This window comes from Equus asinus, chromosome 4 (genome assembly GCF_041296235.1).
Source record: "Equus asinus isolate D_3611 breed Donkey chromosome 4, EquAss-T2T_v2, whole genome shotgun sequence".
Lineage (NCBI taxonomy): Eukaryota > Metazoa > Chordata > Mammalia > Perissodactyla > Equidae > Equus > Equus asinus.
In genome coordinates, this window is record NC_091793.1 from 39,507,366 (window position 1) to 39,521,965 (window position 14,600).

At 34.7% G+C, this 14,600-nt stretch overlaps 1 protein-coding gene across 16 annotated transcripts in view; it reads right to left on the reverse strand.

Moving 5' to 3' along the window:
- Nucleotides 1–14,600, reverse strand: part of ANKS1B (ankyrin repeat and sterile alpha motif domain containing 1B) — a 1,016,307-nt gene that overhangs the window by 566,302 nt on the left and 435,405 nt on the right. For all 16 annotated transcript variants that reach the window (XM_044745264.2, XM_044745227.2, XM_044745210.2 and 13 more), the window contains one exon: nt 6,188–6,368. In XM_044745264.2, coding sequence (XP_044601199.1) covers nt 6,188–6,368 — 181 coding nt within the window. The remainder of the gene's footprint in view (nt 1–6,187; nt 6,369–14,600) is intronic.

Here is a 14,600-nt window from a genome sequence, read left to right on the forward strand (position 1 = left end):
AGAGATATAAGTCAATCAAGAGTAGAGAGAGCCCCTGAGGAAGTGGTCCTGAACAGAACACCACTCTCAAGGGCCCTTGGCAGCCAGGGGACAATGTGACAGGTCTTGGCACCTCAAGGAAGAGTGCGAGAAAGTACAGAAGAGGCAAGTTTGTGTAAAGTTCATCTGTACCATAATTTACTAAATAGATGGAAAGTTTAAATATTATGAATGGAGAGCAACATAGAAATAAATGTGGCTCTTTTATTAAATATTTCTTCTAAAAATTGTTCTGATTTAACTATAGTATGGGAGGCTATTTTGTGTGGAAAGAGGTTAACTCAGCTGCTCACTCCCACGGTCTTAAGACCATGTAATTACCAATAATTATAATTGTTCCTGGTTTCATGTGCATGCCCCTCTCTGAATCCACCTCCTATCATTCCAGTCCACTTCTCTAATACCTTGACTCCAGCAATCCTTTGACCCTACTGGAATCTCCAATCCAATGATCATATTGATTTTTCACTATTACTTGCTCCCTTGCTGTCCTCTTTCTCCTATTTCTCCATCTTAAATCCTATGGTCAGACATTACTCTCATTCTCTTGTATTCATATTTCCTTGCCCTTTCATCACTTCAATATCACCATTTGGAAAAATCAGAACCTATGTAAAATTCAACTCTCCGAATGCTCTGCATCTGTTCCCCTCCACCTGAACTGGGCTGGAGAAAAACACAGAACCACATTAGCTAATCTAAGTTCATGAATATGAACCTCAAAATGGACCCTTAATGCTGCCAGGCAATCGCACCATACCTCACTTCTCTATTCACTGTCTCTTTCTCCCAAACAACTCTTTCTTTCCCTCTTCTCTGTCTTCAACCTCCACATCTCCTCCTCCATCTTTGTTCTCAACTGATGCCGCTTTCTACCTAACCGAGAAAATGGAAACTTTCAGGACAGCTCTTCCACAGATTCTCACCACATGGATCTCTGTCTAGCATTTGTACCCACACAGGAAACATCTTGCCTGTTTCCCACGCTCCTGTCTAAAGCCAATCTCTCCTCGTGGTTAATAGAATCTGTTCTCTCTTTCTCCTCCTTCATCATAACTTTATAATTCTCCTTGGAAGAAATTTCTTGAAAAGGTAGTTTATATTTGCTCTCTCCAAATCCTCGCCTCCCATTCTCTCTTAAACCCACCATGTTGGGCTTTTTCCTCATCAATTTCAACCAAATTGCTCTTGTCAAGGACAGCAGCAACCTCCATATTGTTGTATCCACTACTCAATCCTAACTCAGTCCTTGTTCTGCTCAACTTATCAGTTACATTTGACAGAGTTGGTCATTCCCTCCTTCTTAATAACTTTCTTCATCTGAATTCAGAACACAACACTCACCAGAAGATTTCCTCCTACCTCACAGTTTGTTCCTTCTCAGTCTCCTTTGCTGGTATTGCTTTTTATCTCCTCTTACATCTAGCTCAGTTTTTATCCTCTATCTACACTCACTCCATCTTCATCTGTATAGTGATGATGTTCACATTTGTATCTTCTGCCCGATCTTCAGCTACCTACTTGCCACATCTATTCAGATACCTAACAGGCATCTCAAACCAAATTCCTGATATTTCTCCACGTTCACCAAATCTGCTCTTCTGACAACCCTTCACATGTCAGATGATAGTAAATCCATTCTGACAGTTGTCGTTTTACTCAATTTTTTTTCTCATATACTACTTCCACTCCACCATAAAATTATATTGGATATACCTTAAAAATATGTCTAACATCCATCCATTTCTCTACGCCTCCACTGTTTCACCTTTGATCTGCACTGTCTTCATCTCTCATCTTACTGCAGTGGTCTTCCAGCTTCCACCTTTGTTATCCTTCTACAGTCCATTCTCAACACAATCAGAATAATCTTCTAAAATAGAGGTTAGATCATGTAACTCTTCTTCTGAAAGACCTAAATTGACTCCTCATTTCACTCTGAGTAAAAGCCAAAGTCCTTAAAATGGCCTATTAGGTCCTACATGATCTATCTGCCCTCCTTCTTCTTACTTACAAATTTCCCATATTTCAGGGCATGGCAGTCTGATTTGAGTCATCTGGTTAAACCAGGAACTTTAGAGATTTCCTTGAACTTTTCTCCCTCACTGTTGTATATCCAATCAGTTACCATAACCTGTTGATTACTCTTTACCTTGTATTTCTTAAATCCATTTACATTTTTCCATTGCTGATGCCACTGTTTCTCTCCACCTCCAATTTCACCTCACCCCAAATCTATCTACTGCATATTAATATTAGAGTGATCTTTCTGGTTAAATGCAAACCCATTCATATCATTCCCAAGTCTATAAACTCCAAAGGTCTTCCCCTTTAATCACCTTTTATTTTTCCTGCTTTTTCTCCCTAAATCCCCCCAGTACATAGTTGTATATTTTACTTGTGGGTCCTTCAGGTTGTGGCACGTGGGACACTGCCTCAGCATGGCCTAATGAGCAGTGCCGTGTCGCACCCAGGATCCGAACTGGTGAAACCCTGGGCCACTGAAGCAGAGCGTGCGAACTTAACCAACCTGGCCACAGGACCAGCCTCTGATCACCTTTTTTTGATGATTCATAAATTGATACTTTGATTATATCATACAGTGCTTATGAGTGGGAAGGTTTAATTACAATTCAGAATACTTTTGAAATGGCCTTCTATGCTATAATAAATTCACTGGGTCACTTATTTAAATTGTTTTGCAGCATTTTCATTTTTGAGGGTGTATTAATCTTTGTTCTATTCAATGACATTCTGCCAAGATTAATTTTTTGTGCATGTATTCATTTATAAAATGAACTGTACATTTATCTGTTAATTTAGATTATACTTTTAACTCAAGAAAAGGTCAGCTACTTTTGACATAAGTATAGACCCATAGTAGGCTCTTTCTATCTTAAAAGTGTTATAGATCTCAAGTAATAATATTAAATAAGAAAAATAATAAAATTAAATAATAATTATGATAATATTAAAGGAGAATATTAGTTTTCATAGTTTACATTCACATAAATATGCACATTCACATAAATAAGCTCATTCATTACAACTACCTAAAGACTAGACATTATTTCCCCTTTCAGAGGAGAAAATTGGAGATCAGAGAAGTCAAGGTATTTGATGGAAAATATCTAGCAAATCTGTGACAGAAGTGACTCTGGAACTCACTCTCTTTCAATAATGGGGTAGTGCCTGCATATGTGGGTTCTTAAATACAAAGTATAATGAACTATCTGTGTGTAAGATAATGAAACGTTACTTTCTCAAGTAGATAAATGCTCACCTTAAAAGTTTTACTTGTAAAATTAAAAGTTTTATTTTTTAATGTAAACAAACCAGCATTGTCCTTACATTATTACTAAATATCAGTCTGTTCTAAAATGTTTGATGTAACATGGAGGTGACATATTACATTAGGAAACCATAGCAACATGTTATTTGAAACCATTACAACCGTTAAAAGGTTAGATTTTGATTCTGTTCAAATGTCAGACCTCAAAATATCAATTTTGTAAAGTGTGGAAAATTGCAATTTCTCCACACGTTTTGGATGGTGTCACTGAAATCCTGGCAGCAGTAAAATGTGTGTGTTCTTTTCTTCTCTCTCTGGCAGCCAGAGTGGAGAGAGAGCACCCGAGATTTGGGACTAGACCCATAACTTCTCTTACTTTTAATCTAAAAACAAGTAAGCAACATTTCTATCTACCTCAAAGGATTGCTGAAAAAAATTTTTAAAATTAATCATCAAAAAACACTTTGTGCGCTAACTAAAATAAAGCTAAGAAAGATTTTCCAAAGGCAAGTATCAGAGTACTTGTAATTCCTCCCATTTTAGGATTTTAAATCTGAAACTAGTCATTCAAATAAGCATTAACTGAGTAACAATTATATGCCCAAAATCCTTTCCGGGGTCCACATACCACTTTTATTTACAAATCATATCCCATCCCTCCTCTCTTGTAGAATGGCATCTGGTGCATGGCAGACATACAATAAATGCTCATGCTCGCTGAATGATGCCAGGCTTTGTTAACATCATAATGACTACTACTACTAGTTACTAACATTTGTTGAGCACTATGTGCCAGATACAGTGCAAATCACTTTACATGCAAAACAACACGACAGAGTAAGTTAATCTAATTAATTTAATTGTTAATTTAATTCTTTAGATAAGAAAACTATAGCATAAAGAGGTTAAGTCTCATAGCATAAGAAGTTCAGTCTCATAGTTAGTAAACAAACTTAGGCAGCCTGACTCCAGTGCCTATGATGTGTTAGGGACCCATCCATTCTAGCTTACAATTCTAGAAAGAGGAGAGAAGACAATAAATAAGTAAACAAGTGAACAATGTAATTTCACATAGTAAATAAGGCTATGGAAAAAAGAAAACAGGATGCTTTGATAGAATTGCCCACAGCAATATTGAAAAATGGTTAAGAACATGGACTCTACCACCAAGTTTGAATCCCAGCCGTCATTATGGGCTGCAGTCTAGTTATTTACCCTCTTTCTATGTTTCCTTGTCTACAAATAATAATACTTAACTCATATGACAGTTACGAGTTTTAAATGAGTTAATATACATAAAATGCCTAATAACGTGTATGAAACATTGTGTTAAGTATTTGCTTAAATACTTATTGCTTATTAATATTTAAAATATTAAATTTAAGTATTAAATATTTAAGATTTTAAAAATTACATTAAATATTAAAAATACTTAAGCATTTGATTTAACACATTGCTTATTCTTATTGCTCTTTTTGCATCTTTGTCATTATAATCATCATAATATTTGGTGATTGATCTCACCTACTTGAGATAGGGTGATCTGGGAAGACCTCTATGAGGAAATGCATTGGAGCCAAAATCAAGATGACACCTAGCCACATGAAAATTTGAAGACAGAGATTTCAGGCAGCAGGAACCAAAGTACAAAAGCCCCAGGGCCAGAATGCCTAGCAAAGAAGGCCAGCATGGGCTAGGATGAGTTTGCTAAAGGTTAGGCTAAAGAGCTAAGCAGGAGCCAGGTTATATTGAACTCATTGGCCATGGTAAGGAGTTGGATTTTATTCTAAGTTCAATGAGAAGCCATTGAGCATTTTAAGCATGATAATGATATACTTTGATTTACATTTTACAAATATCACTGTGGTTGCCATGAAAAGATTGGATTATAGCTTCCATAGAATATCAATCTCACCACTTCCATTAATCATTGTTTTAAAAATAGTTTTTTTCCTAGGGGAAAATAATTCTCTGGCTATATTTTTGGAATGTCTGTATCAGTGCTCTTAAAAGTAGAGTCAGAATAAAGGACTTCAATAAGTACACATATATACATTCATATAGTCATAGATACACACTCATTTTGAACAAAGATTACATGGAATACCCACAAAGATAATACTTTATGGCTCTAAAATTCATATTAATGATATCTAGTGGATTTTAAAATCATATCTTTTTGAAGGAAAGTAGTAGAATAGTTTACTTACTTTAAATTAGTTTAAGGGGAAGAGATTCATGAGGTCCCACTTGTCATTTTCCTGTTCCTTGGCAAGTTACAATCTCCTTGCCCCCCAAAAAAGAAACCATTGCAAATTTGATTGGGTGGAACCAGGTATGTTTTGCTAGTAGGTATGGTTACATTCCTTAATATTCCCTTATCCCCAGACTTATTTCCTCACATCCCTCCTCCCCAAGTTCACCTTGGTTTGAGTAGATTGGGAGCCCACTTAGGCTACACTATCCAACCCAATCTTACCAGATAAACTTGATGCAGGTTCTCTAGCCTCAAAGCAACTATTAATGAAGTCATATATTGATGAGCTGATACCACTACATGAAGACAGGTAAATAGCAGTGGAAGAAGAGCATTTCTAGGTCTCTGATAATTTTACTACCATTACAGCATTAAATCATCATCTTTAATATCTAACACCTGAAAGGCCATTAATGCACTCAAAAAGAATATTATACCCACATTGTGACAAAAAATCATAAAGCTCTACACTGCCACACATGGAGGTGAACGAAAAACACAATGCAATTTGTACTAAGCTTCCTCTTAATTCTTCTAATTCATAAAAGCTTTCATTTTAAAAATTCAAGAGTATAGCTGCATAAAGTGAATGGCTTTACCTGTATGGCCAGTTCCCTCGTTCTTGACTTCTGTGGTTCCCACAGAAGAGGTGGGTGGACTAACAGGAGGGTTGGAAGTAAAGCTTGTACACCCTGTAGATGTGTTGATTTCAAAGTATTCTTGGTTGTGATTCATTCGATGAAAATCCAAAGAAGACACAATAGATGTCCGTTGTTTAGGCTAAAATAAATGAGCGTGATGAGAGTATTAATATGATCATGTTCATTTTCAGTCCAATCTCCCCATCAGTTTAACCTAAGTGATGATTTTTTCAGTTAAACTATCCAGTTTTTATACTTAATATAATTGTGCATTTCAGAGAGACACTAAATAATCCCTTGATGAATTAAATAATGAAAAAATTGTTCATTGAAAAATATTATGGCATAGTTGATAAAATAATTTAGACTTTTTGTTAAATTTCCCCAGAAAACTGTAAAAATACAGTGCACAGAACTTCTCTTAATGATCAGTTCGGAAAGTTGCAATTTTAAGTCACCTTTCATTCAACTAACATTTATTAAGCATTTGGCATTTGCCAGATCCTGAGGATTTAGAATCCAATAATAAAAGGGTCCTTACAATATTGAAGCATAATTAAGGTAGTTCCACTTTTTTTATTCTTTATATAGTCAAGGAATTGGTGGCATTAGATATTGTCCTCAAGAACCATATGCTGGAATTTTACCATCAGAATTAAGTAAAGTTATATAGAACATTTTCCAGGATCTAAGAATCTGCTTGGTATTTGAGGTGAACTTTGATTTTCTTTTTTAAAGATTTTAATTAATCCCCAAATAGCAAGAAAAGTCAATTTAAACATAAAAGCTAAAATCATGGAGTAACAGCAGATATAATCTATACCTTTTGTCAGTAATGGATTGTTCCCTATAGCAGTTTTCTGGGTTTTTTCCATAGTTTTAATTATAGTCACTTTTTTTCCTGCCTAACAGAGCTTATAACATTGTCCTTTAGAAAAACTACAGTCTTTTTGGCTCTCATAATTATGCACATTTCCTAAGAATCAATACAAGTTTTCTTACTTTTTATTCTTCTTATCCATATTAGTGAAATGTTAATAATGTCCTGTAATAATTAACAAGAGATTAACTGTAATCACCTTACAATAAAGTTTATTATACTTTACTTTCCCCAAAGTACAATAAACTTTTGGTTTACTAATGTTTTCACTGCCCTCAAACACTTGTTAATTACTGTATTCCACAGATTATTTTCCTGAAAAACATTCAAGTTACCCTGTCTCCTCCAGCTCATCATACTTTTTAAAGTAGATATCATTTAGTCTATTTCTAAAATAGACAATGATATTTAAAATGTCTGTATTTTACAGAGTTTTTTTAACATAAGGGGTGCAAGTTATCACAATATGCTTTATTCTTTCACCATTGCAATATTTTTATGAAAGAGGTTGAGAGGCATAAATATGATTATACAAGAAAGTGCAAGTCATTTATTATTATGACACATCAACTCAGTAATAGAATTCAAATTAGTACCCACAAAGGACTTAGTTGCTTTTGAAGTATGAAAGATTGAGGTTCAATATCAGGCTTGGTTTCTCATGAAATGTCTGTCCTTGGGGCTACTGAATCTCAATTTCACATTCGGTGTTCTTTCCACTAGACTATATAACAGTAATTAAAAGGCATGAAATATGACACTGGCTCCAGTGGAAACACATTATCTTGGTTTTGTTTTATTGCATTGTGTTGTGTCTCGCTTTGTATATAGGCAACGGACCGAATTTATATAATCTTCCTCCTTTTCTTCTAAATATTTCTTAAATACATGTTTCTGAACCTTGACAACCCAAAGTTCTAATTACATTAGAAACACAATTTGTTATGCAGTCATGAAAGCAAACAGGCTAATTTTTGCTACATTAATTCATTCTACAAATATTTGCTGAGTGACTAAATTGCAGATACCATGGTAAGCCCTGTGACAGATGTAGTTGCAAGATGGAAGGAGGGTCATTCAATCCACATTGGGCTTTATGAGAATTTGAAGTAAACCTCCTTTATTTTAAACCACTGAGATTCTGGGTGTGTCTGCTGTGGTAGCTAGCACTATTTACCCTAACTAGCACAGAATGCAGTGACTCATAGAGGTTAAATGATTTACTTAAGATTATATAACTTTTATCAGAAGGGCTTAGATTAGAAGGAAGGTGCATGTGTTCACATCTAGAAACAAACGGATAGTGCCTCAAAACACAAAAAATGGAGGCAGGATTAAAAAGAGATATTTATGTGGAGAAATGAACTAACAGCAATGGGAGAAAAGAACAGAGAAGGTAGTGATATTAAAAATGGAGATAAAAGAGGATGGGTTTCATTGCTGTATCAGCAGTTGCTGGGCTGGCCAGGAGCACCAGGGTTGCAGGAGCAGGTGACCAAGAATCCCACCCAATAAGGTGGGAGATGGCGGGAGGTGAGATCATAGATGAGCCAAGGCTCCAAGCCCCAGCACGTGCTCCATTTTCCCACAGAGTTGGCTTATAAAACACAAATTCAGAGGTAAAAATCATTAAGAATTTTTGACAGATACCCAAGAGCACTAAACCCCAAGCATGGGGCCCTTCTGAGAGCAGAGTCCACTGAGACTGCCATCTAACATCCATAAAGCCAGCACCATCTTAATTATTACCTTAAAGGGACTAATGTGTGACTTTACTGGTGTCACATACTGCATGGTGTGCATTTCCTACCCTTGTTTTGGATTCTCTTCATCAATCAGAACCTATTACCATAAGAATGTCTTTATGTTCTGTAAAGATATAAATGAAACATAACATATTCTGATCCAACATTAAGAATTTCACTGCATTTCTGCAACCCAGATAGATATGATTAATGTATGAATAAAATGAGAACACATTATTCCTGACGAGGATGAGATTTAGTTAACGTGTATATTTACTTCCAAATTTTCTCTGGATTGGAATCTAAGTTTCAAATATCCACTTTTATGTTTCTTTCTCTGTTATTTTCAAATTATTTAAACTAATGGACATTTTTTAAATCCACTTACTTGGATTTAAGTGGATTTTAAATCATCCGAATTCACTTACTTTAATTATAAAGGGACCTCATCAACCTCTTAATAAAATGTCAAATAGGACTAGAGGGACACTCTGGTGTCAGTACAAAGAAAAAGTGGTGCTAGCAAAAGTCAATGCTGATATTAAATTATCCAAGCAAAATCAAGGTTAAAAACGAGTTCCCAGAGAAGATGGCTGAATGTAGAAGATTAGCAAGTGACATCAATAGGAATATGTGAAGATGACAGACTTTCCAGACACTGGCCCATTTATAAATTATATGAAAGCAATGTCTTGTAAAGTCATTGGTAATAAAATTAGATGTCTTCTTAAATACTTTCAAAAAAGGGGATGAAGTGGGGTGATAAAAATGGGAAGCTAGACCAGTAGTATTTTCTTTTAGAACTTTAATCAACCTGGAATATTGCATTTTTCACCAAAATGATAACCTACTGTCCCAATACCATCATTTCTTCACTGATTTGAAATGCCACCTTTATCATATACTAAATTTCCAAATGTAGACTGGGTTTACATGTCTCTACTACATTCCCATTGATCTACTTGTCTGTTCCTGTGCTGATACCATACTCTCTTAATCACTGTTGTGGCTTCTCCTACTACTGCTAGAGCTCCTAGTAAATGGATATTGGCTCTCTGATCCTCCTTGTTTTATATTCCGAGAGTATTCTACAATTTGACGTTCTAAAGCACTTTCAATAATTTGTTCAAAAAATACTGCTGACTATCAGCCATGTGTCAGACAGAGTTCTAGGCTCTGGGGATACAGCAGTGAACAAATAAGATAAGGGATGACATTTTTAGGCACTTTATTATGACTTTAGGAGTGATGATCCTATTTTTAATTTTCAAAAACTTTTCTTATTTTCCATGTATTCCATTCTAAAAATAGCCTGATCTTAATTTTATGAATTCAATAACATTTCAAATCTTTCTAAAGATACTGATTATGATCTTTTTCTGTCATTAATTCTGTTTCCTCAGAAGTCCTTGACTTTGTGCATTGGCCTTGGTTCCTCTCTTTTTGGTTGTTAATTTTCCTCAAATGTCTGGTGTTCTTGGTTAACCATTTTTGACTATCTAAAACACTGCCCCATTTCTCTCTCCTGCCCCAATTCCCACTAGTTGCTTCAGCAGACTCTTCACCTTACTTAGATAATCATTACCATATGGTAGGAAATCAACAAAGTTAATTGCTCCATATAAGATCCTGAGTTTCTTTAATCGCCCTGACCAAGCCCATACCATTTTTTTTTATCTTTCAGAAGTTACCAAATGCCTGTGATAGAACCACTCGTGCTTTTCATCACTGCTATGGACTTGTTATTTTTATATGCATTTTACCATTTTAACTGCATGTAAGGAGGGAGAACATGTAAACAGCTGGGATCAGTTCACCATCTTGAATTACAATCCTCATATTTCTCTGTCTTGATCACTTTTAAAACAGTATAGAGAAGGGATTTGAAGCAGTCCAGACAACTCAGTGGGGGTAGATATTATTGAAGTTTTAATTAAAGATGTCATGCAAATTGAGAACAATTTATATTTTCTTTCTTTTCGGTAAAAGGAAAAAAAACACTTTAAAATGGGGTACAGTTTTTTGTCATAAATATAGAGTTAATAAGATTAAGATTTGTTCTAAATATGTAGAACTTCTGGGCTTCAGGTAAGCAAAATACCATTCCTCTGCTATAGATTGTGGCCAAATATAGATTGAAAAAAATGTATTACTACCACGAGGGAGTTAAAGTGGGTGCGAGTAAATATGAAGTACTTAAGAGGAGTACACACTCTTCTAGGAACTGGAGATATGTTATCTCATTTAAGCCTATAACATTGGTATTAAAAGTAGCTCTTACTCTTTCCATTTTACAGTGAACTTGAGATTTAGAGATAGTCTCACAGTTAACAACTGGGAGAGCTGAAATTAAAACATAGGTCTACAGAATTTCAAACTGATTGCATTCTTCCCTCTAGAACACCACACTATAGACAAAGCAAAAAGAAGTAAACATGAAGTTACAGGTAGAACCAACAGCCTAAGAGCTCTTGATTTTCTCATCTTTATACCAATGAGCAATTTTCCTACTCTTCCGTCTATTGACAGTATTGGCTTTTAAAAAAAAAATTGTGATTTTAAAGGGTATTAAAGAAAATACAAGTGGGTGGGAAATAGGAACAAATAGAACCCCATTCTTCAGTGCATTAAACTCTTACAGTCATCAGATGTCTTATTAAAATAAAGGCAGACATTTTTTTAAATCTTTATATTTTCTGCTTTCATCTCTTCATTTCATTTTTATATAGAGCTATTTGGCTATGGATTAACATATATACTCATCTTCTATTAAAAGAGACAGATTATAAAACTATTAGTATATTCCTAGTATTTAACATATAGAAGCATGAATATAAAGTTTTAAAATGGAAAATGTATAATACATGTTTCTTCACATGAGTTAGTTTCTTCACACAAGTTATTCAAACCTAAATTGGAAAGACTACATATAGCCATGAGAGGGTCATAAAAGCTTAGGTTTTATTTGATAAAAGTATTATGTAGCTCTGGATTCAATGTAGATATTGAAGAAGTGGAGAAGAGCCTCTTGAGCTCCAAACCATGAGGTTTGTTCTTATAAAAGCTTTTTCCAGCATTAAAATAGTCATGACTATCTTTCAAAAAATATTTTTTGAATTAGGCATTTCAAATATTTATGCAAATATTTGAAACATAATATTTCAAAGATGCTCAAGTCAAATTCAAATGTGTCCAAAATTAAAAATAAGACCAGTTTTATTTCCCACATTTAGGTTCTATTTTAAAAAAATAATTTTAAATGACTTGTTTCAGTTTAAGAACAGCAGGAAGTAATTATGCAATGGATTATAGAAGATATATTCTGAGCAGCCAAAATAGGAAATTCACTTCACTGTGTGGGTGAAAGAAAGAAATTTTTACAAATAAAAGTGCACGTTGCTTTTTTTTCTACAACTCAATTTTTTTAATTAAATTTTTTATCTTGAGATAATTGTAGATCCACAAGTAGTTATAAGAAATAGCACAGAGAAATCTCATATGTCCATTTCCTAGTTTTTCCAATGGTAACATCTTGAAAAACTATAGTACATCACAACCAGGATATTGACATTGATACAGCTGAGAAAACAATTCCATCCCACAAGGATCCTTCCTGTTGCGCTTTTATAGCCACACCTTCTCTCCTGCTCCCACCTCCTCCTTAACTCCTGGCGATCACGAATCTGTTCTCTATTACTATAGTTTTGTCATGTCAAGAATGTTTCACAAACAAAATCATAAAATATGTAACCTTTTGGGATTGGCTTTTCTCACTCAACATAATACTCTGGAGATTCACCCAAGCTGTTGTGTGTATCAATAGCTTGTTCCTTTTTATGCTGGGTAGTATTCAATGGTACGGATATACCACAGTTTGTTTAACTATTCATCCACTGAAGGACATCAGGGTTGTTTCTAGTTTTCAGCTATTATGACTAGTGCTGCTAAACTATTGCTGTACAGGTTTTTAAGTGAATATAAGTTTTCACTTAGCTGGGATAAATTCCCAGGAGTGCAAATGCTGGGTGGTATGGTAATAAAGTGCTTAATATTTTAAGAAACTGCCAGAGGCCAGCCCTGTGGCATATTGGTTAAGTTTGGCACACTGCTTCAGCAGCCTGGGTTTATGGGCTTGAAGCCTGGGTACAGACTTATACGACTTGTCAGCCACGCTGTGGCAGCAATCCACGTATAAAGTAGAGGAAGTTTAGCACAGATGTTAGCTCAGGGCTAATCTTCCTCAGCGAAAAAAAAAAAAGAGAGAGAGAGAGAAACTGCCAGACTATTTTCCAGAGTCACTGTGCTATTTCTCATTTCCACCAGCAATGTATGAGCTTCTCTGTATCCTTGCCATCATTTGGTGTTGTCACTATTTTTTATTTTAGCCATTCTGATAGGTGTGTAGTGACATCTCATTGTGGTTTTAATCTGCATTTCTCTAATTGTTAATAATGTTGAACATCCTTCCATGTGCTTATTTTCCATGTGTATATCCTCTGCAGTGAAATGTCTCTTGAGGTTTTTTGCCCACTTTCTAATTGGATTGTTTGGTTTTGTACTGTTGAGTTTTGAGCATTCTTTATACATTCCAGACTCTCGTCCTTCATCAGGTACGAGGTTTACAAATATTTTCTCCAGTCTGTACTTGTCTCTTCATCTCTTAACAGAAGTTTTCACAGAACAAACAATTTTTAATTTTGATGGAACACAATTTATCAATTTTTCCTTTTATGGATCATGTTTTTGGTGTCAAGTATAATAACTCTTTGCCTAGTTCTAGATCCGGAAGATTTTCTCCTATGTTTTTTTCTAAAAGTTTTCTAGTTTTACATATTACATTTTAGACAGTTATCCATTTGAGTTAATTTTTGTATAAGGTATGAGACTTAGGCCAAGTTTCAGTTTTTTGCCCACGTATGTCCAATTACTCCAGCACCATTTGCTGAAAAAGTTTTCTTTCCTCCATTGAATTGCTTTTGCATCATTGTCAAATACCAGTTGGGTATATTTGTGTGGGTCTATTTCTGGGTTCTCTCTTCTGTTCCACTTGTCTATGTGTCTATCCCTCCACTAATAATATCACACAGCCTTCAGTACTATAACTATAAAATAAATCTTGAAATTGGGTAGACTAATTCCTCCAAGTTTATTCTTCTCCTCCAAAATTTCCATTATCCTAGTTCCTTTACATTTCTATGTAAATTCTAGAATAGTCTTGTATATATCTTTAAAAAATCTGCTAGGATTTTGCTAGGAATTACATTAAACTTGTATATCAATTTGGGGAGAATTTACATCTTTACTATATTGAGTCTTCTAATTCATGAAAACTGTCTTTCCGCTTATTTAGATTTTTTATTTCTTTCATTAGTATTTTGTACTTTTCAGTGTACAAATCCTGTATGTGTTTTGTTAGATATACATCTAAGTGTTTCTTTTCTTTTTTTGTGCGTGATTATAAATGGTATTGTATTTTTAATTTCAATGTCTACATATTCATTGCGAGTTCATAGAAATAAAATTTATTTTTCATGTTTATTTTGCATCCTGTGATCTTGCTGAATTCACTTATCAGTTGTAGGAGGTATTTTGTAGACTCCTTGGGATTTCCTACACAGACAATTTATGTCAGCTGCAAATAGGAACAGTTTTATTTCTTCCTTTCCAACCTGTATGCCTTTTATTTTTTTAATTGCATAGGCTAGAACTCCCAGCACTATTTGAATAACAGTGGTGAGCAGAGTGG